The sequence below is a fragment of the Octopus bimaculoides genome, chromosome 22 (assembly GCF_046866305.1).
Source record: "Octopus bimaculoides isolate indiv1 chromosome 22, ASM4686630v1, whole genome shotgun sequence".
Taxonomy (NCBI): domain Eukaryota; kingdom Metazoa; phylum Mollusca; class Cephalopoda; order Octopoda; family Octopodidae; genus Octopus; species Octopus bimaculoides.
Window position 1 is genome coordinate 10939633 of NC_142949.1, and position 27061 is coordinate 10966693.

Genomic DNA, 27061 nt, shown 5'->3' on the forward strand with positions numbered 1-27061 from the left:
ATTATGGGTACATTCCACCTGGTAGTGGAATGTACCCATAATTCCATGTATATGTTTACCGGTGTTTACCGGTGTTTATTCATGTATATATTTACTGGTGTTTCGAAGTGCCTCTCTCTTTATGTCAACTATTTAACCATGCAATTCAATAAATAGTGATCAATAGTTCAATATATATCAACACATGCACTACATGGACCCATCGTCATTGTGGTATCCTGGAATCACTGGTTGTTTCAGTTCTTACAACATACACCCTCATCTAGGCAACCTGGCCCAGATTAATCAAGGCCAGGCATGGACCACAAGCGCCATTCTACTGACCCCCACCAATCACCATATCGATCTAGCTCAGTGTTTCTCAATCAATTCACAATGTTTAAATCAACTTGAGGCTATGAAAAACATCATTTGCCCAAGGTGCTATGCAGAAAGAATGAACTTGGGACCTCATGATTGCAAAGCAAAATTTTTAACCATTCAAGTATGTTGCACCTTATAGTTTGATAAAGTGGACACCAACATAGTTCATGTAGTTAGTCAAGAAACTCAAATTACTTAAAACTATGCACATTCTTTCGGGGTCGATAAATTAAGTACCAGTTGCATACTGAAGTCAATCTAATCGACTGGCACTCTCCCCAAAAATTTTGGGCCTTGTGCCTTGAGTAGAAAAGATTATAAATTTGAATGATGTTTCTCTGTCCATTATGTTTGTATGTTTATTAACTCAAACCAGTAACTCCCTTAATCCCAGGGAATGTCCTAAAGGGGTCACTTTTTTTAAGGGCCATCTAATTGGGTCCCCACTGACCCCCACCCCTATTTTTACTGCATTTAAAACTAAATACTTGGTATTGGCAACCAAATCGGAACAATGACAATGAATTTCATGCTACGAACTTCCAGGGAGTATCGTAAGGAGGTTCAATTTCTGAACGGCCGCTTAAATGAAACCCTACTGACCCCCCTATTGTTACTGCATTTACCTTGCTGCTACCATTATTGATTAAAGTATGACCAGCCTCAGTGCTTAGCACATTTGTAGAAATAAGTTTGGGCATTCTAAATACCTTTAGATATATTCAAATCAAAATAAAGAGTTATAACAGGTACATTTCAAGTGCGGTAGTGTAGATATTTACGTTTTGTAGTTTATGAAACTTATGTCTAGTAATGAATAAATAGATATTTGGTTGTCTTTTCTGTAATTTTTATTTTTAAATTTTTTATATGTATATGTATGTATATATATGTATGTATGTATGTATGTATGTATGTATGTATGTATGTATGTATGTATATATCTATATATCTGTCTATCTATCAATCTATCTATCTATCTATCTATCTATCTATCTATCTATCTATATATATATATATATATATATATATATATATATATATATATGCGAGTAAAAATAAATACAAAAAAGGTGGGTTTTTTTGTATGATTGTGTATAGAGGAATATATTATTTTGCTTAAAAGAGTTCCAACACTGTCTGTTTTTTATGTTTTATTTATATTCCTGCAGAACTAATGTGGGGTATAGAATATGGAATATACAATATATAATATGATATACAATATACAATATAAAATAAAATAAAATAAAAATGGATGGCACCATGAAAGAAAGTATTGAATGTAGATGAAATATTGAGTGTTCAATATAAAGGATCAAATATATAAATATATATATCATCATCATCGTTTAACGTCCGCTTTCCATGCTAGCATGGGTTGGACGATTTGACTGAGGACTGGTGAAACCGGATGGCAACACCAGGCTCCAGTCTGATTTGGCAGAGTTTCTACAGCTGGATGCCCTTCCTAACGCCAACCACTCAGAGAGTGTAGTGGGTGCTTTTACGTGTCACCCGCACGAAAACGGCCACGCTCGAAATGGTGTCTTTTATGTGCCACCCGCACAAGCCAGTCCAGGGGCACTGGCAACGATCTCGCTCGAAAATCCTACAGGAGCCAGTCAGGCGGTACTGGCAACGGCCACGCTCAAAATGGTGCATCTCATGTGCCACCCGCACAAGAACCAGTCCAGGGGCCCTGGCAACGATCTTACTTGGCTTGCCGGGTCTTCTCACGCACAGCCCATTTCCAAAGGTCTCGGTCCGTAGTCATCGCCTCGGTGAGGCCCAATGTACGAAGGTCTTGCCTCACCACCTCAGCCCAGGTCTTCCTGGGCCTACCTCTTCCACGGGTTCCCTCAACTGTTAGGGTGTGGCACTTTTTCACGCAGCTATCCTCCTCCATTCTCACCACATGTCCATACCAGCGCAATCGTCTCTCTTGCACGCCACAACTGATGCTTCTAATGTTCAGCTTTTCTCTCAAGATACTTACACTCTGACGGGTATTCACATTGACATTACACATCCAACGGAGCATACTGGCTTCATTCCTTGCGAGCTTACGTATGTCCTCAGCAGTTACAGCCCATGTTTCACTGCCATGTAGCATGGTTGTTCGTACGCATGCGTCATACAGTCTGCATATATATATATATATATATATATATATATATATATATATACATATATATAAGATTAGGATGGATGAAGTTCAGACATCTATTACCTCTGTTGGCAGCAAAAGGTTTCTCTCTCAGAAAGAAAGGTAGACTTAATGATGCTTGTGTGAACAATGACTTGACTTTCTCAGTTATGAATGGCACCAATATGAAGGAACCACTCAATCAAGAAGAAACTGAAATTTTTGGATACAAGAACCAGCTGATGATGATGATGATGATGATATATAACTATACATGCATGCACAGACACACACATTTGCATGCATATATATTCATATAATATACACACACACACACATATATATATTTATATATGCACATACACACACACACAGACACACATATATACTTGTACACATATATATTTACATATATTCATGCATATGTGTGTATATATATATATATATATATATATATACATACATATACGCCTTTCCTTTCCACACCATTGGTAAACTAGTATGCTAATCTTCCACAAACAACCTCGCTCAGAGTTGTGCCTCACAGGGGAACTTACTAGGTGCAATTCCATGGTCATTTGTGACCAAAGGGGATCTTAATCCTTCATATATATTTGTGTGTGTGTGTATGAAATTCCAACATAGATGTTTAATAAATAAATTAGCAGTTTCATTTGACTGTAGAGATTTAATGTATTTTGACTATATAAGATGTTTATTGAAATTTATACACACACACGCACATACATATAAATTTAAACAGAGGTTAAAATAACCACCTTAAGGGATAGAAAATATTCAATGAATTACTGGCTTGTTACGTATTATTTTGTTGTCAATAGTAATATTCATAAAGTAACAGTCTTAAGTATAAAACTTTGTTTATAAGTATTCAAATTAAAGTCCAGAAAATGGAGATACTACATTAATATGATCTGTTAACTGCAAAAAAATTTAAATGTTCCCTTACAGCTGTTTCAATATTGCCCAAATGTATTAAATTCCAGTAATTAAAACATTTTTGGGGGCAAAATCTCGTCAGAGGAGTAAAAGGCATATTCTTCCAAAACATCTCAACAGGCTGAATCTCCTTTAATTACTAATATTGGTATAAACCTTGGCCACAGGGTAATAGGTTGTATAATGGTAATAATTGGTTAAATAAATGTTAGATAGTGAGTTACAGTAAAAATAGTATCATATGATTGAGAGAATAAACAGCTGTAAGAGAACATGTTGAATTTTTACAGTTAATAAATTATATGAACGCTATTTCTCCATTTTCTGGCTTTTAATTTGAGTATATATATATATATATATATATATTAACTGTATAATTTTATATGAATTTGATAATAAAATCTTTTTTTCAAAATTAACCAATGAAAATAAAGTTTTTAATAGAAAGTCATTCAATGTTCTCATTTTTATCTGCAGTCTCCCCGACAACCGCTTATGAGCCATATCTGATTGCCACCTTTGATATGGAATATGTTCGTGGTGAAGTAATCTTCACAGAACCAAGGGATGGCAATGGTGTTGCTATGGTGTTTAAATTAAATAGCACTGATGGTTCTCAGGAAAAATATACATGGGAATTCCATCGCTATTTAACAGATTATCGTGAAGTAGATAAATGCAATGAACGCTATATTGGTGAAAGGTAAGTTATTTAATTCTCCAATAATTCCTGGTTTTGCTTTTTGTCTTATCCTGTATATTATCTGAAGGACATTAAATTTGAATTAGATGTGAATTATAGACTTAACAAACAACTATCTTTTATCCTTTATCGCTTACTTGCTTCAGACCATGCTGGAGTATTGCCTTGAAGAATTTTATTTGAATGATTCAAGACCAGTATCGTTTTTTTTTTTTTTTTGTAGCCAAGTATTCATTTTATCAATCTCTTTTGCTGAACTGCTAGGTTTCAAAGCTTTGGCTGGCCTGAGGCTATAGTAGAAGACACCTGCCCTAGGTGCATGCAGTGGGATTGACCCACAGCCATATAGTTGGGAAGTAAACTTCTTACCACACTGCCACAACTGCCCTTTATATAATGGCATTAGGTGTCATATATGAGCAGAAAAAAAATCATAAAACAGTGACTGGTGCAATTACATAAGGATTAATCCTGCTGCAGGAAAAACTATTAGCAGAATCATTAGAGTGCAAGATAGTATCCCAGTGATATTTGTATCAATTTTATGTGCTCTGAGTTGAATTCCAACACAATAAACTTTGTTTTAAAATCAATAAAAATAAATTTTTATTGATTTTTATTCAATTTTGAAATCAATAAAAATTAGAACCAATAAAGTGGGTAGATTGGCAGAATTGTTAAGGATCAGGACATATGCTTTGCACTGTCTGTTCCAGCTCTGTGCATTCTGAGTTCAAAAGTGTCCTATCACAACAAACTGGAATCCCATTTGAATGAGCAACACAAAATCCACGGTTCCATTCTTTAAAAGGACTAAACATGAACTACTAGTGGAACTTACATACCATGTACAGGAAACATTTTAGCACCACTTTCCTTGAATAATGGAACTGCAACTACAATATCTTTATATATTTTATATTTTTATTTCTACTTTCATTCTCTTATTTCCCTCTATATTCCCTATCTCCTCCTCTTCCATAATAATCCCTTATTTCGAACTCAAATATTTACCTCCATTTAACCATCTCACATCGTCTCTGATGAAGGATATCCATAATATCCCAGAAACAGCTGTAAAACTATATCTATATCTTTTTCCTTATAAACGTCCTGAAAAATCCTCACAGCCTTGGTTTTGTTATCTTATTTTGTCTAATATATATATATGCATGCTAATAAAATACCCTGTTAGACTCTTCACTCGTATCACTATTGAACCAAGAGTTTAACTATTGTCTGTCCATAGCACATACTTAGCGTTACCTGCCACTCTTTGGGTCTTCTAGATATACCTATACACACACACACACACACACACACACACACACACGCACACACACACACATATATATATGTGTGTGTGTGTGTTAGGCGCAGGAGTGGTTGTGTGGTAAGTAGCTTGTTTACCAACCACATGGTTCCGGGTTCAGTCCCACTGTGTGGCACCTTGGCAAGTGTCTTCTACTATAGCCTCGGGCCGACCAAAGCCTTGTGAGTGGATTTGGTAGACGGAAACTGAAAGAAGCCCATCGTATATATATATATATATATATATATATATATATATATATATATATATATATATATATATATATATATGTAAGTGTGTTTGTGTGTCTATGTTTGTCCCATCGCTTGACAACCAATGCTGGTGTGTTTACGTCCCCGTAACTTAGTGGTTCAGCAAAAAGAGACCAATAGAATAAGTACTAGGCTTCCAAAGAATAAGTCCTGGGGTCGATTTGCTCGACTAAAGACAGTGCTCCAGCATGGGTCCAGTCAAATGACTGAAACAAGTAAAAGAGTAAAGAGTAAGAGTATATAAATGAATAATTGAGATTTATTTGAATTAGGTACTTAAGTTGAAGCACCAATTCAGTCTGGTATTATCCGCACACCTCAAAGTAAGGTGAATAAAATCAAAATAAGCAACAGGATATTAAGAAGTGATGCAGTACGACCGTTTCAAGCAGCTCCATTTAATTGAACAATGCAATCATTACATCAGCCTTATAGAGATAGTCGATACGGATGTGAGCTGTGCTCTATGGAAACTTATGAGATTTTTAAGTACAGGGACAAGAACAACCTGATTAATAATAGATTAGACCTAAGGAAATCATGTGTGCATATCGTCACCCATACATTTAAGTATTTTTGAGATTAACGATCATAGGTGGCATACTTGAAATTTGATGGCGGAAATTAATTTTGGTGTCGTATCCATTGTAAACTTACTCTCGAGTATTAAATATAATAAAATCATGGCATATTATGTTATATGGTGAATTAAATTGCATTGCATATGTTATAAGCTATATGCTATGGTATATGGTGTGCTATATGTAGTTACTATCCCATGATAACTCCTACCTAGTTTGTCTGACTTCACCATATTTTGGTGATTAAACTATTTGTTCCTTTCTATGATGTTCTACCCTACTGATCATTTCATATATATTTGTAATGGCTTTTATGTAAGCAAGTCTCCTAATTACATACCCCCTAGAAACTATAAAATCCTATATATATAATAGCACCTGTAACATTACAACTTATAGAATCTCTTTGGTCTGAATACCTTTAACTGCCCTCACTACCCCCATACCTACTACCTCCTCTTTTCAGGTTACCTTTATCTATTCTCTACCTCAAATTTTAATAGCCTCTCTTTAAATGTAGGTTATATGTATTTCTTATTATTTTCTATAAATTTTTATTTTGTTTTCTTATTTTCATATCCTTACCTATTAACCTCTTATCCCTTATAAGTTGTTACTTTTCTTAAACAGAGATTTTTCATCTACTTAGGTCTATGCAAGATGGTCATACTATATCCATATAAACGTATTGATATTTGTATATGTGTATATATGCATATATGTGAATAACCTATTAACCTCTTATCCCTTATAAATTGTTATTTTTCTTGTTCGTAAATAGACACTTTTCAGTTACTTAAGTCTATGCGAGATGGTTATACTATATCCATCTAAACGTATAAATATTTGTGGATGTGTATGTGTGCATGTGTGCACATATATAAATATGTGTGTGTATCTGTACACATCTTTATTTTTTTCTGATTCTTGGCTTATAATTAATATAATTACTTAATTTAACTTAATGTAATCAAATTAATTTTAATTAATGACATGATTCAATTCAATGACAATATGAAGGCTTTCTTTGCATAATAATTCTAGGTTTACACCCGAAACCGGAACTGTTACTCTTGGCAATGAAGAACAAAGTACTGCACGTACAGTGAACCTTTGGGGCTTAAACGGAATTCTAGGTTTGTGATCTATTCTTTATTTTGTTATTTACTTTTGTCCCTTTCTGTTTTTCCTTTGTTTTAAGAATAGTGAATTCTTTGAATTTTGTCTTTCACCTTAATTGATATATTTATATATATATATGTCATCATCATCATCATCATCATCATCGTTTAACGTCCGCTTTCCATGCTAGCATGGGTTGGACGATTTGACTGAGGACTGGTGAAACCGGATGGCAACACCAGGCTCCAGTCTGATTTGGCAGAGTTTCTACAGCTGGATGCCCTTCCTAACGCCAACCACTCAGAGAGTGTAGTGGGTGCTTTTACGTGTCACCCGCACGAAAACGGCCACGCTCGAAATGGTGTCTTTTATGTGCCACCCGCACAAGCCAGTCCAGGGGCACTGGCAACGATCTCGCTCGAAAATCCTACAGGAGCCAGTCAGGCGGTACTGGCAACGGCCACGCTCAAAATGGTGCATCTCATGTGCCACCCGCACAAGAACCAGTCCAGGGGCACTGGCAACGATCTTACTTGGCTTGCCGGGTCTTCTCACGCACAGCCCATTTCCAAAGGTCTCGGTCCGTAGTCATCGCCTCGGTGAGGCCCAATGTACGAAGGTCTTGCCTCACCACCTCAGCCCAGGTCTTCCTGGGCCTACCTCTTCCACGGGTTCCCTCAACTGTTAGGGTGTGGCACTTTTTCACGCAGCTATCCTCCTCCATTCTCACCACATGTCCATACCAGCGCAATCGTCTCTCTTGCACGCCACAACTGATGCTTCTAATGTTCAGCTTTTCTCTCAAGATACTTACACTCTGACGGGTATTCACATTGACATTACACATCCAACGGAGCATACTGGCTTCATTCCTTGCGAGCTTACGTATGTCCTCAGCAGTTACAGCCCATGTTTCACTGCCATGTAGCATGGTTGTTCGTACGCATGCGTCATACAGTCTGCCTTTTACTCTGAGTGAGAGTCCCTTTGTCGCCAGCAGGGGTAAGAGCTCTCTAAACTTTGCCCAGGCTATTCTTATTCTAGCAGCTACACTTTCAGCGCACCCACCCCCACTACTAACTTGGTCGCCCAGATAGCGGAAGCTATCGACTACCTCTAGTTTTTCACCCTGGAATGAGATAGAAGTTGTTTCCTGTTTGTTTGCAGTCTTTATTGCACCTGAACATCTGCCACAAACAAAAACTAACTTGCTAGTTAACCTGCCTTTGATGTTGCTGCACCTCTTATGTGTCCATAGCTTGCACCGGGTACATCTTATAGAGTTACTACCTACTCCTTTTCTACATACTGAGCAGGGCCATCTACCTGAAGGGGTTTGTGTTTTATCTACCTTCCTACTTATTAGGATTTTGGTTTTAGCTAGGTTGACTCTAAGGCCCTTCAGTTCTAGACCTTGCTTCCACACCTGAAACTTCTCCTCTAGTTCTGATAGTGACTCCGCAATTAGGGCAAGGTCATCAGCATAGAGGAGCTCCCAGGGGCAACCTGTCTTGAACTCCTCTGTGATTGCCTGGAGGACTATGGTAAATAATAGGGGGCTGAGGACGGAACCTTGGTGGACCCCTACCTCTACCCGGAATTCATTGCTGTACTCATTTCCAACCCTCACCTTACTGGCCGCATCTCTGTACATGGCTCGCACAGCTCTCACTAGCCATTCTTCTATCCCAAGTTTCCTCATTGACCACCAGATAAGGGATCGGGGGACCCTGTCAAAGGCTTTCTCCATGTCAACGAAAGCCAGGTACAGAGGTTTATCCTTGGCTAGGTATTTCTCTTGCAACTGTCTCACTAGAAATAAGGCATCAGTAGTGCTTTTACCTGGCACGAACCCAAACTGCATCTCATCTAAATTGATTCGCTCCCTAATTAGTTGGGCTATGACCCTCTCTGTAACTTTCATAACCTGATCTAACAGCTTGATGCCTCTGTAATTATTTGTATCTAAAGCGTCCCCTTTACCTTTGTAGCAGTTGACTATGATGCTGCTACACCAGTCATAGGGTATGACTCCTTCGTGTATCACCTGGTTCGTAATACGGGTGACTAGGCTATAGCCAACACTGCCAGATATTTTGAGCATCTCTGCAGTGATTCCTGATGGGCCGGGGGCTTTCCCGGTCTTCATACTCTTAATTGCTTTATCTACCCTGGTACTATCAACTCGGATAGCTGGTCCCTCTATTGGGTCGACATAAGGCAGGCTCTCTTTCTCCCATTCATTCTCTTTATTAAGCAATCTATCGTAGTGGCATCTCCAGACCTCTTTCTTTGCATCCTCATTTAATGCAAGCGTACCATCATCCATGCGAACACATTTCTCTCCTACAACATCACTATTCTCTCTCCTACACTGTCTTGCAACCCGAAATACCTCGAGTCTTTGGTCCTCACGGCGCAGAACATTGGCGAATCTTTCCTTATCTGCTTCCCCTCTGGCTAAATAAACCTGTCGCCTAGCCTCCCTTCTGGCACATTGGTACAATTCCCTGCTACCACCGTTCTTCCAGTCCTTCCAAGCTTGTTTCTTTTGTCTAATAGCCCTGTCTACCTCCTTGTTCCACCACCACGTTACTCTGGGTTGGGAGGGGACCTTACACCACCCACAAATCTGGTCGGTGGCTTTCAACAGGTTGTCCCGCAGAAATCTCCAATTGTCTTCCACGTTGTATGATGCTATATCCCCTTCTATTTCGTTAAATGCTTCAAGTAACTTGTCTCTAAGTCTCTGTCCGTTTGCAGGGTTATATATATATATATATATATATATATATATATATGTATATCCACACACATGCTCACACACACCCATATGTATATATGTAACTGTTGTATAAACATGAAAAAATATATCCCTGTTAATTAAGAGCTCAGTAAATAACATGCTTTTAAACTCGTTATCTTTTTTGTTGTTTTGGATTTGGATTTAATTTAATTTGATTGGTCACTTTTACTCCAAACGCTAAATTAAATTTTTTTCTTCTACTTCAGGTTACACTCTGCTTCTAAAGCCTAACCGGTCTGTAAAAGACCCAGCCTGTGCCACTATTATGTTTAAAGGACGTCATGTAACAGCTTATGCACGTCTTCAAAATTCCATAGGTGGTCGTGTTATTTTCCGGCAGCATGAGCAATCTAATTATACAACTATTTATTCAGATTTGTTCTACATGGCCCCAGGAAGCCAACAACGGGCTTCTTATAAATGGTATTTCTTTCATCCAACTAGCAGAACAGAATCTGCTACCATGTGTCGTTCACTGAAAACTCGTTACCAACCCCGAAATAGGGTGGAGAACCTACCTATGTTACCTGTAGGTAATTTACCATATGATGCCAGAGAAGCTTGGGTGGAACCAAATATATGGTTGACTGGTACTAACAACATTATTGGTAAATGGATCGGAATTGTTGATGAAAACGATGAAGTGATTGCTTGTAGTTTTATCCAAACATACACACATAAGACAGCACAGGTCAACTTTGATGGTGACGGAGCTTATGGTTATGTGCGTTTTGAACAAGATTCACCATACGATCCAACAATTCTTCAAGTGAACTTCAACGACCTCAATGATCGTGCTTCTGCTTACCATATACATGTATATCCAGTTCCTCAACGCATTTCACTAAATGACCAATGTTCAAACGATGAAATTTCTGGTCACTGGAATCCTTTTCAAGTCAAAAAAAGTGAATCACCACCACCTGGAAATGGTACTAATGACCAATATGAAGTTGGTGATTTGAGTGGTAAATTTGGTAAGTTGAATGGTCGTGACAGCTTCTCGGAAGTATATTGGGACTGGAACTTACCCCTGTTTGAAGAATATAGCATCATTGGACGATCTTTTGTTGTACACAGAACAGATGGTAGTCGCTGGTTTTGTGCCAATGTTAACTATCCAGAAGACACAGTGATTCTTATGGCAAAATTTTGGTACCCCGTGCTTGGTTATATGATGCTGAGACAAAGTAAATCCGATGCTATGTCAGATACATCGATCTATTTTGAACTTGATTACAGTGATGGGTCTGGACCAACTACAGATCATGTTTGGAAAATTGCAGAACGGAGGTCAACTGATTGGAATGACAAGGATAGTGCTCGAAGATGCAGTTCAACAGGGAATGTGTTCAACCCTTTTAATCTTCGTCTAGATGGACAATATAATGAAACCTGTACCAGAGAACGTGGTTTTCATTGTGCAGTTGGTGATACAACGAAACGACTGGGAGGAATACAAATTCGATCTGGTGCTAAACGGCAACCAGCCAAGAAGACGTTCATGACAACAACTTTTTTGCCACTCCATGGACCCTACAGTGTAGAAGGAACTTCTGTTGTTATATTTGATACAAACAGACAGAACAGACTTGCATGTGCAACAATCTACCGCCACTGGCCATACCAAGCCACAATGCCACACCTGATTGATTCTAAAACTCAGCTTCAAGGTAAAATAACCTTTACACAAGAAACTGAGTTCGATGCACCCATGGTCTCTATGAATATGGATGGCTTAAATAATGGAATAAATTCTTGGGCAATTTATTCTAATCCTGCAGTTGAAGATAGTCATCAATCCTGCTCCAAGACAGCACTTTCATCAATTTGGAACCCTTTTAGCATTCCTCCAGAGAGTTTACCCTCAGTTGGACAAGGATCTCCAAGTCAATATCCCATGGGAGACATGAGTGGCAAATTTGGTTATTTTGAAGACCGCGGAAAGGATAGAAGAAAAATGCGAGATTATAATCTGTGTCTTTACGGACCTGCAAGTGTAATGGAGAGAGCGATGGCTGTGTCTTATGACTATAAGAACCTGAAAGGATGTGGTAACTTCTCTTTTGATTATTCTAAGGCTGAACGATGGGAAGCACGAATTGATTTGTGGGGCTCAATTTATGGGTATGTGCAAATGGTGAGTTGAAAATATATCTTTAAAAATATTATATATTATATTACATTATATCATTATATGTGTGGAGGTGCATGGCTTAGTGGTTAGGGTGTCAGCATCATGATTGTAAGATTGTGGTTTCAATTCCTGGACCGGGCAACGCGTTGTGTTCTTGAGCAAAACACTTCATTTCACATTGCTGCAGTCCACTCAGCTGGCAAAAATGAGTAATGCTGTGATGGACTAGCGTCCCGTCCAGCTGGGGAACACATACGCCATTGAAACTGGAAAGCCGGGCCCATGAGCCTGGCTAGGCTTTAAAAGGGCACATTTATTTTATTATATTTATATCATTATATATAAGAGCAGTTGGTCGGCAGAAAAAAGTGGGTAGCGGTATTTGTTATTAATCTTTATGTTATGAGTTCAAATTCTACCATGGTCAATTTTCATCCCTCAGGTGTTGATAAAGTAAAGTACTAGACAAATACTGGGGCAGATTAAATTTACCAAACCCCACTTTTCAAAGTATTAGTGGCTTTGTGCCTAAATTAGAATCAGTTTCATTCATTCTTGTGTGTGTATGTATATATATATATAGTCATATGTTATTAATGTCAAACAAATGAGAAAGGAGTGCTCAATACATGTTGTAGAGGATATGCTTTTGTTGTTAAAATTAAAACTGAGAGCTTGTGTAGTGTGCCTTGAGCTTCATGCCAGTGTGATCATCAGGCAAGATCTAATGATGATTGCACTGGCATGAAACTCGAATCGTGAGATAAACTCTCTGCTTTAATTTTGATTTTAATTATATATATATAATTGCATATATATATATAATTGCATAATTGCACATATATATGCATGCATACATGTGTGTGTGTATATGTGTGCATGTGTGTGTTTGTACATTCTCAATGGCGTGCTGCTTTTGACAAGCAAAATCTTCAACAAAGGTTTGATTCCCAGTTATGGAATTTCTCTTGATGTTGTTTCGTTTGGTGGAGAGATAATTTGTTTGGCATGTTGAACTTCTTGCTTTGATATGTGGCATAAAGACAAAACTTTTGACAATCATCCAATAATTCCTGTCATATAGTACCTTCAAGTACATATATACATATTCTTATGACTTACAGATTTGTATGACATTCCAAAGAATCTCCATCTGAGATTCATTTGGGGAATAGATGCGCACACTTTGGTGTGTGTGCCAACAGCTCAACCAACACAACAACTCAGCCACATATTAAAACACCAGGAACTCTTTTAACTCAGAAAGTGTTGTTACTTCATTGGCAACCATTCTTGTTGTTACTTCGTCTGCTGTCTTAAGATGAACTTGAATATGACTCAAAGAAAATTAACACATGCATATGCATGCAAACAAGCATGCATGCACATAAGCATGCACACGCACACATATACACACACACACATCTGTGCTACATCTTATAACTTAAAGATGTAACACATAGTATGTTCCAGCAATCAAATATATGTATATAGATGATTTATTTCAAGTGTAGCTTACATACCAGTTGAAAGTTCTGGTAAATTATATTTGCCGAGTAAGTATATACTAAGACAATGACCAGGAAATATGGTATATTTTTAACTCCATGTTACACACGTTTTGTTACAGAATAGGAGTTGCAAAGTATATATACATGTAGAAAACGTGTTAGGGATCTCCTATCTGTAATTCTTTAGACAAAGGAGATCCCAAATATGTTTTCTACATGTATACATACTTTGTAACTCCTATTCTGTAACGAAACATGTGTAACATGAAATTGAAATATAATATAATAATATATATATATAATAAAATATAATATAATATAATATAATATAATATAATATAATATAATATAATATATATATATGCACTTCTTTCTCTATAACTCTTTTACTTTTTTCTTTTCTATCTCCCTTTGTGTCTCTTTCTCTCTCACACACCCACACACATCACTGAAAAGGTGAGCAGTGATGGTCATATATGTAGATAAACAGTTCCTACCCAAATAGCAAATTTCTTCCAAAGTTTTATTAAAATGTTTCTGTAAGAATTACTTTGCAGAAAAGAACCATTTTAACCAAAATAAGACATACAAAACAGTAAATTTTTAAGATGAGTTTTTTAATTGTTAAAACGGGTTATTAAATGGTTAAAGTGAGTTTTTAAATGGTAAGAATGGAATGACCACAGTTGGTTTGTATTTTGTCGTATGTCTGGCCATACAATCATGACTGATCTACCTGTAGGACAAAATAGTCATTAAAACCCTAACCATTCTCACCACCACTACCACCATCATCACCATGATAATCACCATCATCATCATCACCATCATCATCATCACCATCATCATCATCATCATCATCACCATCATCACCATCATCATCATCATCGTTGTTGTTATCGGTGTCAGGGCTGGCGGAGGTGGCATCAACAATAACAAAGACGATAATGACATCAACAGGAGCAGCAACAATAACATCAAACCGCCACCACCACCACCACCACCACTATCTTCATTGTCATCATCATCATCATTATCAACAACAACAACAACACTTGCTTCAACTCCCCAATTCTTTTTCTCTCTTCTGTTAATTAGTTTTTTCACCTCAATGTCTTTTTTGTTACCCTCACTGCTGTAATTTGTTTCAGTGGCAATATGTCTACGGGGATGGCCATACAACCGAAACTTGGGTTTATATAGATGTTCACAGCAAAGAAGGTCACATGGTAAGAAGAAAAAAATCCTTTGTTAACTGTCATTTACTATACACACCTGTAAGAAAAACAAATTAATCTTTTTACCACCACCATTATCATTGTTACTGTTATTATCATTATTATTATTATTATTATTGAGTGAGATGTACTACGGTGTCAGCTGTTCACTAACAGTGAACTAAGGTAACACCTCTTATTTTTCGAAAACCTTCCGGAGTATACGAGCGGTTCCAAACAGTGCTATTTTCTGCAAGTGCTTCACCCTTATTGTAGCCCCTATTTGTTCCTTGTACTTCTCAAGATAGTGCTCCACCCTTATTGCAGCCTCTATTTGTTCCACGTACTTCTATCATTATTATTATTATTAATTACTATTATTATTATTGAGTGAGAGAGCAGTGCATGCCATCAAAGTGACACTGGGGTAAAATATACGAAGCCCAGTGTACCCATCATGACTACCCGTCTGATAAGGGTACACCAGGCACATGCATCACAACCATATGTGTGCGACATGGTGATCTCATATCAAGATAAACAGTGCATGACCTCTCATGTGGGGCTCAGTTAGAATTTTCTTCAGGTCAAGTAGCCCATCCGGCTCAAAAGGTCCCTGAATAAGATTTGTTTAAGGGTGTTGAGCAAAACACCCATGTTTCCAAAGGTGAATTATTCAAACCCCAAAGAACTCCTCTCAACATATGGCTATGATGCTCCCTAACTACTTCTGCTCATGATCAGAGATGCACATATTGTCAGCCACCAAGGGACATGTTCAACTGGTTAAGGTCAAACAACTGACAAGCAAATCTGTGGTATTAAGCAGAATATTTGCTGTAGCCCATCTTTTATACCAAGACAAAACAATGTACATGATAACACTTCCAATCAATTATGATCAGAAGCCATGAGAGCTACTGCCTGGTACTGCATCCAGGCATTTATTATTATTGTTATTATTATTATTATTATTATTATTATTATTATTATTATTATTATTGCATTTGCACAGCTTCTAATGCTGGAGATGTACTATGGTGTCAGCTGTTCACTAACAGTGAACTAAGGTAACACCTCTTATTTTTCGAAAACCTTCCGGAGTATACGAGCGGTTCCAAACAGTGCTACACCAGGCTCCAATCTGATTTGGCAGAGTTTCTACAACTGGATGCCCATATATATATATATATATATATATATGATAAGAGTAAAAAATTGATACTAATTAGATTAATATCAATTCAAACCAGTAGCCTAGCATATTGAAAAAAATCTGAAGATTCAGAAAATTATATTACATACATATAAGAGGAATGACCATTAGGTGAACTCCTAATATGCTAAATGTAGACCCCATATGGTCTGACTACTAAGAAACTTTGTTCTCAAGAAAATTCGGCAAACGCCAGAATGTAAAGCAAGCAAGACAAATGAAAAGCTACAAAATATAATGATTAGTCACATACCATGGTTTCATTGTTATCATTTATATTACATAAATATCTGCCAATCGTCAGTGTGACCGACATGGAAAATATAATTTGCAGAACTATACACAAGACGTCCTCACAAGAGAGAATATGTACACAGTTCTATCAATTATATTTGGGGGTATATTTCAAATGTTTTTGTTTTTATTTCTTATTCTTCCTTTCCTTTCCTTCCTTCCTTCCTTTCTTTTTCTTATTTATTTCCTAGTCTTCCTTTCTTTCCTTCCTTCGTTCCTTCCTTTGTTCCTTCCTTCGTTCCCTTCTTCCCTCCTTCCTTCCTTTCTTTCTTTCTTTCTTTCTTTCTTTTTCTTTCTTTCTTTTTCTTTCTTTCTTTTTCTTTCTTTCTTTTTCTTTCTTTCTTTCTTTCTTTTTCTTTCTTTCTTTCTTTCTTTCTTTCTTTCTTTCTTATTTATTTACTGATTTATTCATTGAATGATTTCTTTATTTATTGCCAAATGAATGTCCTAAACGAAGTGCGTTCCACTGATTCTATTGAAATGTTCTTTATGAATTTATAAAATTCTTTTTAGACCAACAATCACGAATGGAAGATCTTTTCCAATCCAATATGGGAACAGCAGTTCAATGACAATGACACCAAAGCTTATAACACAATGGATTCTGGTGAGGGCCACAACAACAGGCAGAATCAGATGGAGGACGAATGGAGGGCAAACACTGAAGAAGCTGTACAGAGGGCGTGTAGTCGCGTCGGAAAACTGTATAACCCATTTGATGTCAATACCAACGTAAGAAAGTGTTAAGTTAATCATCACCATCGTCATCCTCCTCCTCATCATCATCATCATCCTCATCATTTAGTGTCCATTTTCCATGCTGGTATGGGTTGGATGGTTTGACATGTAGTGGGTCTATTTGAAGAGCTGCCCAAGCTTCATGTCTGTTTTTGTGTAATTTCTTTGGCTGGGTGCCCTTCCTAATGCCAACCACTTTATAGAGTGTACTGGGTGCTTTTAAGCAGCACCGGCATGGTTGCATTTACGTGGCACTGGTATGGGTGCTTTTTTACATAGCACTAGCACCCATGATCCCACAAGATTAGGAATACTCAACTGGAAAGGGATGCAAGGGACAAGCTTATATGCAAGGACATATCTTTTATATTTTGCTGTATTTACATAGCAAATGCTTTAGGTTACCTTTGTTTCCATGATGAGATTAAAGAAGAGTTGAGGGCCGTCCCACAATTTTTGATGTATTTTTAATGATGTTTTGTGAGACCTTGATTTAATTTGAAAATGTGAAAAGTGAGTGGTTGGGTTAAAGGTCCGTCAGGAGAAATATGAACATAGAATGGTCAGTTAGCTTACCTATCTAAATTATGGGACCCACTCTCTATTAGTCTTAGCTGAACCAAGCTTTGGAAATTCATGGAGTGAAAATATGAAAGCAATTCTATTCAACATTATTTACATTATTTACATTGTCCTCATCTTGTTTGTTGTTACCACAAGATTTTGGCTGATTTACTCTCCAGCCTTCTTCAGGTGTCCTGGTGGAATTTTGAACCCAACCCATTATTATTTATTCATGGCACTGCCTGGAATTGAACTTGGAATCTTGGGGTTAGTAACCTGCACTCTTAACCATTATGTTGTATGCCCATGGACAATTATAGAGTGAATTTTAGGGCTTCTAAACTTAATATTTTAGTACCCTTCCATTCAAACATTTGAATAAATAGAATGGTGGTTCTCAACCAGGGTCTTTATTGCCCTTGAAGATCCATACAAACTTTTGAGGCTCCATATGAATTTAGGGGGTTTATATAAGATTTTGTTAAAATTTATGTGCAATGAATTGGTTATACTTCTTCTATACACAAAATATAAAAAAATTTTTTTATACAATTCCTAATAAAATTTAATTATATAAACATAATAGGGTCTTTTAAACATCAAATGGCTAAGAAGGTCCGTTTGAGTAAAATAAGAATCAAAGGGGTCCATAGGTAACAAAAGGGTTGAGAAACACCAAAATAGAACATAAAACACCTGAACTCTTCTACTTGGGTTGTCCGCAAAGTTCATGCCGATTTATAGTAGCTTACCTTTCGACTTATTTGCCATGAAACCACCTCAATTCTGGGAAAAGAGTATTTTCAAGTTAAAGGAAAGATGGAGATGCATTGTGCAACAAAATGGTTCATATTTGGTTGATTAAAAATGTAATGGCAAGTATTTATTGACCTTTTTTTTTTTCCTTTAAAAATCGGCATGAACTTTCCGGACAACCCAATATATATACTAGCTGATGTACCTGGTAATTCCCGGGAAAGCGGGGCTTATCCCTTGGTTCCATTGTCATAATTGTTTCGCTAATCCAATAACAGCAATACAAAGTATGTAGCCCTTAAAACGGTTTTCGTGCATTCATTGAGAATACCAAACTGTCTTACACAGGATTTTGATTTTAGGAATTCCCAATAAATTATGAATACCTAAATTGTGACATCAGTTATGTAATAACATGAAATTAATTACCCTTTAGTAAGAATTCAAATAAAGTAGCCCCGAAAAGGGCTTTAATGCGTCCCCAGAGTATATAGAACATAGGAGGAAATACTAATAAGGTATGTATACTAAAATCGTGAAGCATGTTGCATAATAACAGGCTAATCAGATATGAGATAATAACAATTCAAAGTAATTAACTCTGAAAAGGGCTTTTATGCATTCCCAGAGAATATTACCATCAGCAGCCCTTGTGTTGGTATATTCGCGAATAACTCACTAACCGAAATAAGTGGATCTATTGTTTAGGAGAATACTATTTACTTGTTTAAGGATTGTACTGGATAAATTGTGAAAATAACTCTAACAGTTCAAATACTAATAAACATAATATACTCAATTTGATTCATACCAAATGATCTAGGAAAATGAATGGGTTATTTCCCTTGGCTGTTAAAATGAAATATATTAGATATATATAAGGATCCCTTCCACTGATAGAGTATAAATAACCTATTGATTTCTTTCTCTTTCAGAATGGTTATGGTGAATGTGATGTTAGCAATCAAGAAAGATGTGCTGTTGGTGATTTATCAGCTAAACATGAAACTTACAATCTTGGAGAAAATGGTTTCTTCTATGTTGATAAGAATCTACCACTTTTTGGAGAATGGTCAGGCAAGTATCCCAAACAAATTCCTTTAAGTCAGCTGTCTCATTAAAAAAAAAAAAAAATAGAATTGATATCCTGCTGTATTGATTTCTGTATCAAGTAATGGAGCTGATTGCATTAACTAACTTTCTCTCACAAATTTATGACCTTCTACCTAAATTAGAAACTATTATTATTATTATTATTATCATTATCATCATCATCATCATCATCATCATCATCCTCCTCCTCCTCCTCCTCCTCATCATCATCATCATCATCATCATCATAAGCCAGCATGATTCGCTGGATGTGTAATGTCAGTGTGAATGCTCGACAGAGTGTAAGTATCTTGAGATAAAAGTTTGGCATCAGATGTGGTGTGCAAGAGAGACGACTGCACTGGTATGGTCATGTGGTGCATATGGATGAGGACAGCTGTGTAAAGAAGTGCCAGTCTCTAACTGTGGAGGTAACTTGTGGTAGAGATAGACCCAGGAAGACATAGGACAAGGTGGTGAAGCATGTTTTTTGAGCTTTGGGCCTCATAGAGGCAATGACTAGTGACCAATACATTTGGTGATATGCTGTGCTTGAGAAGACCCATCAAACCACATGAAATTGCAATCGTATCAGATGCTGGTGGCACGTTAAAAGCACCTTTCAAGCATTGGGCCTAATAGAAGCAATATGGCTCAACTCCTTTCGAGCATTGGGCCTCGTGGAGGCAATGACTGTGATTTTGAGGCACTTTTCAAGTGCTAGGCCTCATGGAAGCAATGACCAAGGCCTTTGGCATTATGTCATGCTTGAGAAGATGACCCATCAAGCCAAGCAAAATCGCAGTTGTAGCAGATACCAGTGTCATGCAAATGGCACCTATGCCCTTGGATGTAATGGGTGAAAGCACCCATAACAATCTTGGAGTGGTTGGTGTTAGATAAGGCATCCAGCCATAGAAACCATGTCAAATCAGACTGGAGTCTGGTGTAGCCTTCCAGCATGCCAGCCCTGGTCAAACCATCCAACCCATACCAGCATACAAAATGGACGTTAAATGATGATGATCATCATCATCATCGGCGTCATTAAGGCAACAAGCTGGCAGAATTGTTAGCATAATGGGCAAAATGCTTGGCGGCATTTCATCCGTCCTTATGTTCTGAGTTCAAATTCTGCATGATTAGTGTATGACCAAAAGAATATACATGAATCTAGGTGCACATCCATGAGTGGTTGATAGACATGTTAGAAATAGGAGCCAAATTTCACTCAAATCATACCCTACAACCCTAAGAAAAACACAATTGGATAATGTTATCGAAAGTACTCTAACACTTGAAATATAGATGTGATGGCGATAACTGGAATGTCATTGATCATAAGTCTGCTCAATCAGGGCCCTCATGGGGCTAAACAATAACAAAAACAACAACAGTGTGTGTGTGTGTTTAAAAGGCTGATGTGTCCACCATACAGTGATTTTGATGTTGTACTATATAAACTGTTTATATTCTAATCATCAAAAGAATGTTGTTTCATGAATCATTTTTAATTGTAATCTATTTTGTTTTGTTTGTGTTTTTCTAGTTTATGGCCGATCATTCGTGTTCTTCTCAGAAAATCAAGGAGAAAAAATGATGACATGTGCAGATATCAACCCTCTGAAGCAACCCTATGTTGAAATGTCATACTGGAGAACTAAACCATTTGACAAGTAATTATACAAATATATCACCTTTTATCTTTGTTTATTTTTATAAGTTATGAAAATGTTAGCTTAATAACCAGAATTATGTCAGCAGTGAAGTGTTTATATATAGTTTAACCTTAATCCAAAGGAAAAAGAAATGCTTTCTATCCATTATGTGGTGCACCCTGGTGGCCAGTTATCGTAAGGGAGATAATGATTTCGAGGTAAATCTTGGCAGGATTAAAAGCTTGAATATTAAATCAAAGACAAAGGAATAATATGTATAGAATGTTAGGTGCCATGTCCAGAGTGTAGGAGATTAGCGATCTTAATTTTCTGTAACAGTTTCCAATTCCTGATGTTTAATGCCTCTTTCTTCTAACCAGTTCATCAGGCTTGACATCCATATCACCCTTCTCCTTCTACCGTTTCTTTTCTTTTCAATCTTTCCGCTCATCACTAAATTCTCCAGGCCCGCTTTCCTCATCACATAACCAAGATATTTCTGTTGTTTGGCCCTTATCTCACAAAGCAGTTTCTATCAGGTCCTGCCACAATTCTCTGTTCTTTGTCTTCTGTACCCTTTCCACTTTCTAATATTTAATCCTTCTTTCTCCCAACCAATTCAAGCTTGACCCTTCAAGTTCATCCCTCCCCTTCCTCTATTTCCTTTCCTTTCAATCTTTCCGGTCATCACTAAGTTCTCCAGGCCCACTTTCCAGTCATCACTAAATTCTCCAGGCTCTCTCAGTTGCTTTGGCCCTTACCTCACAAAACAATTTCTGTCATGTCCTGCAACAATTCTCTGTTCTTTATTTTCTGTGACAGTTTCCAATTCCTGATGTTTAATGTCTCTTTCTTCCAACCATTTCCTCAAGCTTGACAACCAGATCATCTTTCTTCTTCCTCTGCTTCATTTCTTTTTTTTCTTTCCAGTCATCACTAAACTCTCTTTGGGCCCTCTTTCCTCATCACATGACCAAGAAATCTCAGTTGCTTTGGCCCTTATCTCATAAAGCACTTTCCAATTTACTGCAGCTCAGGTCATCATTTTTTCATTAGACCCTTTGTCCGTGTTATCATCAATATACTCTTTAAGAACACCATAGAATAAACACATTTAATATTTTCATATACATTACAAAGATTTCTAGTCATAGACAATCATGTGTAGCACCATTTCGTTCTTATTAGAAATCATCAGTTTGACATAACCTGAAGCTGGCTTCTCTGTTAAACAAAAAGAAATAAAATAAGTTGTTGAGTGGAGGATATTTCTGAATAAGAAATTGACGAGAGGTGACTATGTGTAAAACAACATTTTTATTCATTAAAAAGTACATTATATCGAGATGTGTCAGTCTGATTGGTTTTACGGCAATAGTTGACGAAATGTTCTTTTCTAACAAAGAGCTTCATTTCTTGTGTACGTAAGCAATATAATAAAAATGCAATCAAAGGTTTCATGTGTCTGTACAAGCAGTGAATTATATTAATTCACACAAAAGATCTTTGTTATACATAATTGCTCATATTTGGTATAATTGCTGTGTGTAGTTGTATGGAACAATGAAGTCAAAAGTCAATATATGTAAGTAGCAATGAATTAACAAAATTTCTAATCTAAATTGTTTCTGAAATAGAAGTTTTGTTGAAGAGTAGATTAGTTGAGAGACAGAGATTTGTTATGTTCTCTTGACTGGTTGTCTATGGAAGCAAGGAAGTATGAAAGTGAGTGTGCATGTTGATAAAACCGGTTGTTAAAACAACCACACACACACAGAGCTAGCAGTTCTTTCCAGGCAAAATTCCACTAAACAGGGTCTTTTATTGGTGTTACTAGGCTCACCAAGATGGTTGTTGTGGAGTTATGTTGATTGGTCAGTTTTCAATCAATGCAAAGCATCGAGTTGAAATTATTGGTTTGATTGTCTCTTTGGTGCAAATTCATATAAGAGAAGAATTTGGCCAATCGGATGAAATATAAATGATTCCAACTACAACTAGAATTGTTGTGGACCAATGTTCTCTCTAATTTCTTGCTCTGTTGGTCCTTGTAGAAATTTACTTGTGCGCAAATTTTCCATTTGCCAAATGTGAGCACATCCATGCAGGTTGTTGTTGGCACTCTATTGCTTACGACGTTGAGGGTTCCAGTTGATCCAATCAATGGAACAGCCTGCTCGTGAAATTAACGTGCAAGTGGCTGAGCACTCCACAGACACGTGTACCCTTAACGTAGTTCTCAGGGATATTCAGTGTGACATAGTGTGACAAGGCTGACCCCTTGAATTACAGGCACAACAGAAACAGGAAGTAAGAGTGAGAGAAAGTTGTGGTGGAAGAGTACAGCAGGGTTCGCCACCATCCCCTGCCGGAGCCTCGTGGAGCTTTAGGTGTTTTCGCTCAATAAACACTCACAACGCCCGGTCTGGGAATCGAAACCACGATACTATGACCGCGAGTCCGCTGCCCTAACCACTGGGTCATTGCGCCTCCACACAATCCGTGCAGTTAATCTTTGCTCAAATGCCATATTGATATTGGCTCCCTAACAAAATGCACACCATTCTTAAGTGTGTAGATTAATTTATTAAGCAGTTATTTGATTAATTTCTTCAATTAACAGAATTTGATACTATTTTGAAAATTTCATGTAAGCACATTTTTTCCCTTTGTGTGCCAATTATATAAAAAAAGTATGTGCAAACAAGCACACGACTAAGGGAGACACTGCTGTGGGCAACATAAGTGTGGCTAGTGTTTAACAAGATTGTGGGGAGGGGGGAAAAAGGAAACAAACTATGGAAGGTTAGTGAGACCAAAATCACTGCATATGCTTTCATTGCAATTTATAAATGTTTTAAAATATACATGCATATATGGGTACAGGACATCAAAAAAACGTAGACAAAATGAGAAATGAGAATGGGGACAACTGATGAAGGGAATGTTCTTTATGTTGCCTGTCTAGTTTGTCTGTTTGTTTCTTTTGTTGTTCGAAAAAAATGTTCGTTTTCTATGTTTTTGTTTTGTTTCCATTTCTCATTGTGTTCAACGTTTTTTTTATGTCCTGTACCCATATATGCATGTATATAAACAAATATATGTAGGTATGTACATATATGTATGTATATATGCATATATTTATATATTATTTATATTATATGTATATATATATATATATATATATATATATATATACATAACATTAATTATATTAAATATATATATGACGATGATGATGATGATGATATATATATATATATATATATATATACATAACATGTATGTGTGTCTATACTTACATAACTTGTGTGTGTGTGTGTATTCCAATAACTATAAATTTGTTTTGTTTATGTCACTTGTACTTCTCAATCAATATCAATGAAATTTCAACTTGTATTTCAAATATACTTTCCTAACAAATGACTTTTTCTTTCCCAGAGTGGATTTAATTAACGACATAGCAAAAGCTTTAAAAACGGAAGCCTGGCATTTATCAATTGAACATTTGCCTATCCAACATAAATGCCGAGTATTAAAACTGTACTTCCTGGGTAAGTTTTAGTTTTGAATTCTTCTAATAAACGGTGAAGGTAAAAGACAAAAATACAGCAATGCTTCACTTCAGCTCAGAACATGTTGAGCTTACACTCTTTGACTATACTCCTGGGAGACACAAAAGCAGGCAGTTACATGGTTTTCTATTTATAGTTCACTAATTAGTAGAAGCATAATTATTTTCATTCATAAACACAAAAGCATTTGGCTACCATTTTTGTGTCTTCTAGGACAGGAGTTTTCAAACTGTGGTCCGCAATTTGATTTTATATATGTTTTTTAATCGAAATCTTTTAATTGACAATAAACCTATTTGTTAAATAATGTTAAATAAATAAATGTAAAAATATATGTTATTTTAAGCAAATATTTATGTATAAATTTCATAAGCGTTTATAAGGGTAAAGCCTGAAATATAAAGGGGTCCGCAAATCAAAAAGTTTGAAAACCCCTGTTCTAGGAATATATAGCGTACTCGCTGTTTGAAAAGGTTAAGCTCATTTTGTATTCTCTTCATCTTAATTTGAAGAATATCAAAATCCAGTCATTATTGATGAATCAAGACTCTAATTATATTAGTATTTTCAAATATATTAAAAACAAGCAAGAAAAAGCAGAATCTTCTAACGAATTTACAGTAACGATTGATTTCAAACTCTTGCGTGAGGCCAACAACTTTGGGGAAGATGAGAGTAAGTTGATTATATTAACCCCAGGGTTCAAATATTACTTATTCTATAGGCCCCTGAAAGGATGACTGGCAAAGTTGAGCTAGACAGAATTTGAACTCGAAATGTAAAGATGATGAAATGCTGCTAAGCATTTTGCCCAGCGTGCTAACGATTCTGCCAGCTTGCCACCTTAATTAATAGAAATAATAATGATGATGATGATGATGATGATGATAATGATAATAATGATGATGATAATACTAATGGAAGCACAAGGCCTCAGATTTGGGGGAAGCAATTAAGTTGATTACATCGACCCCCCAGATTATATTGACTTATTTAATCGACCTTCAAAGGATGAAAGGCAAAGTCAACCCTGGCAGAATTTGAACTCAGAAGATAGCGGCAGACAAAATACCACTAAGTATTTTGCCCTGTGTGCTAACGATTCTGCCAGCTTACCGCCTTAATAATGATGATAATGATAATAATAATAATAGTAATAATAATAATAATAATAATAATGATAATGATAATGATAATAATAATAATAATAATAATAATAATAATAGTAATATTAATAATAATAATAATTATAATTATAATCATAATAATGATAATAATGGTTTCAAATTTTGGCACAAAGGGAGGGGATTAAGTCAATTACATCAATCCCCAAAGATTAAATGTCACATATTTTATCAACCCCACCGGAAGTATAAAAAGCAAAGTCAAAGACTGACAAATTACCGCTATGCATTTCACTTGGCTTGCCAATGATTCTTCCAGCTTGCCACTTTATAATTATCAAAGATAATTTATTAATCATTAAACTGAATTTACATTTTCAGGAGATACAGAATACAATCCGCTGCGTTGGAAGGTAAAGTTCCAGAAAATTTTAAGTCAACGAGACAAGTCTCTGGGAGATTTCTATCCAGATTATTGTTCTAGTTCTGGTAATTATCATTTATTTCAGTTTACCATTATTGTTGTTGATGCTTTGCTCTAGCTTAATGGCACTCCAGCCATGACCATCCCATTTTTTAAAAGTTATCTATGGACAACTAAGTCATCTCATGTTCTTCCTTGTGAAGGCACATGGCTTAGTGGTTAGGGTGTTTGGCTCACAATTGTAAGGTCCTGAGTTCGATTCCTGGCAATGCATTGTGTCCTTGAGCAAGACACTTTATTTCACATTTCTCCAGTCCACTCAGCTAGCAAAAATGAGCTGCACCTGTAAGTTCAAAGGGACCAGCCTTGTTGCATTGTATGTGTCACACTGAACTTCCCTGAGAACCACATTAAAGGACACGTCTCTGTGGAGCATTCAGCCACTTGCATGTTAATTTCACAAGCTGGCTATTCCATTAATCAGATC

The 27061-nt window shown here is 36.6% G+C and overlaps 1 protein-coding gene across 2 annotated transcripts in view; it reads left to right on the forward strand.

The window, feature by feature from the left end:
• The window catches only part of LOC106879360 (uncharacterized), a 61149-nt gene that overhangs the window by 31632 nt on the left and 2456 nt on the right, over positions 1-27061 (forward strand). Inside the window, exons 2-10 of one of the 2 annotated variants that reach the window (XM_089339713.1) lie at positions 3950-4175; positions 7385-7476; positions 10475-12408; positions 15068-15145; positions 17157-17375; positions 19637-19778; positions 21343-21469; positions 24893-25005; positions 26532-26639. In XM_089339713.1, coding sequence (XP_089195839.1) covers positions 3950-4175; positions 7385-7476; positions 10475-12408; positions 15068-15145; positions 17157-17375; positions 19637-19778; positions 21343-21469; positions 24893-25005; positions 26532-26639 — 3039 coding nt within the window. Of the gene's footprint in view, positions 1-3927; positions 4176-7384; positions 7477-10474; positions 12409-15067; positions 15146-17156; positions 17376-19636; positions 19779-21342; positions 21470-24892; positions 25006-26531; positions 26640-27061 lie in introns of those variants that run through there. The other variant, XM_089339714.1, reaches the window with a different exon arrangement.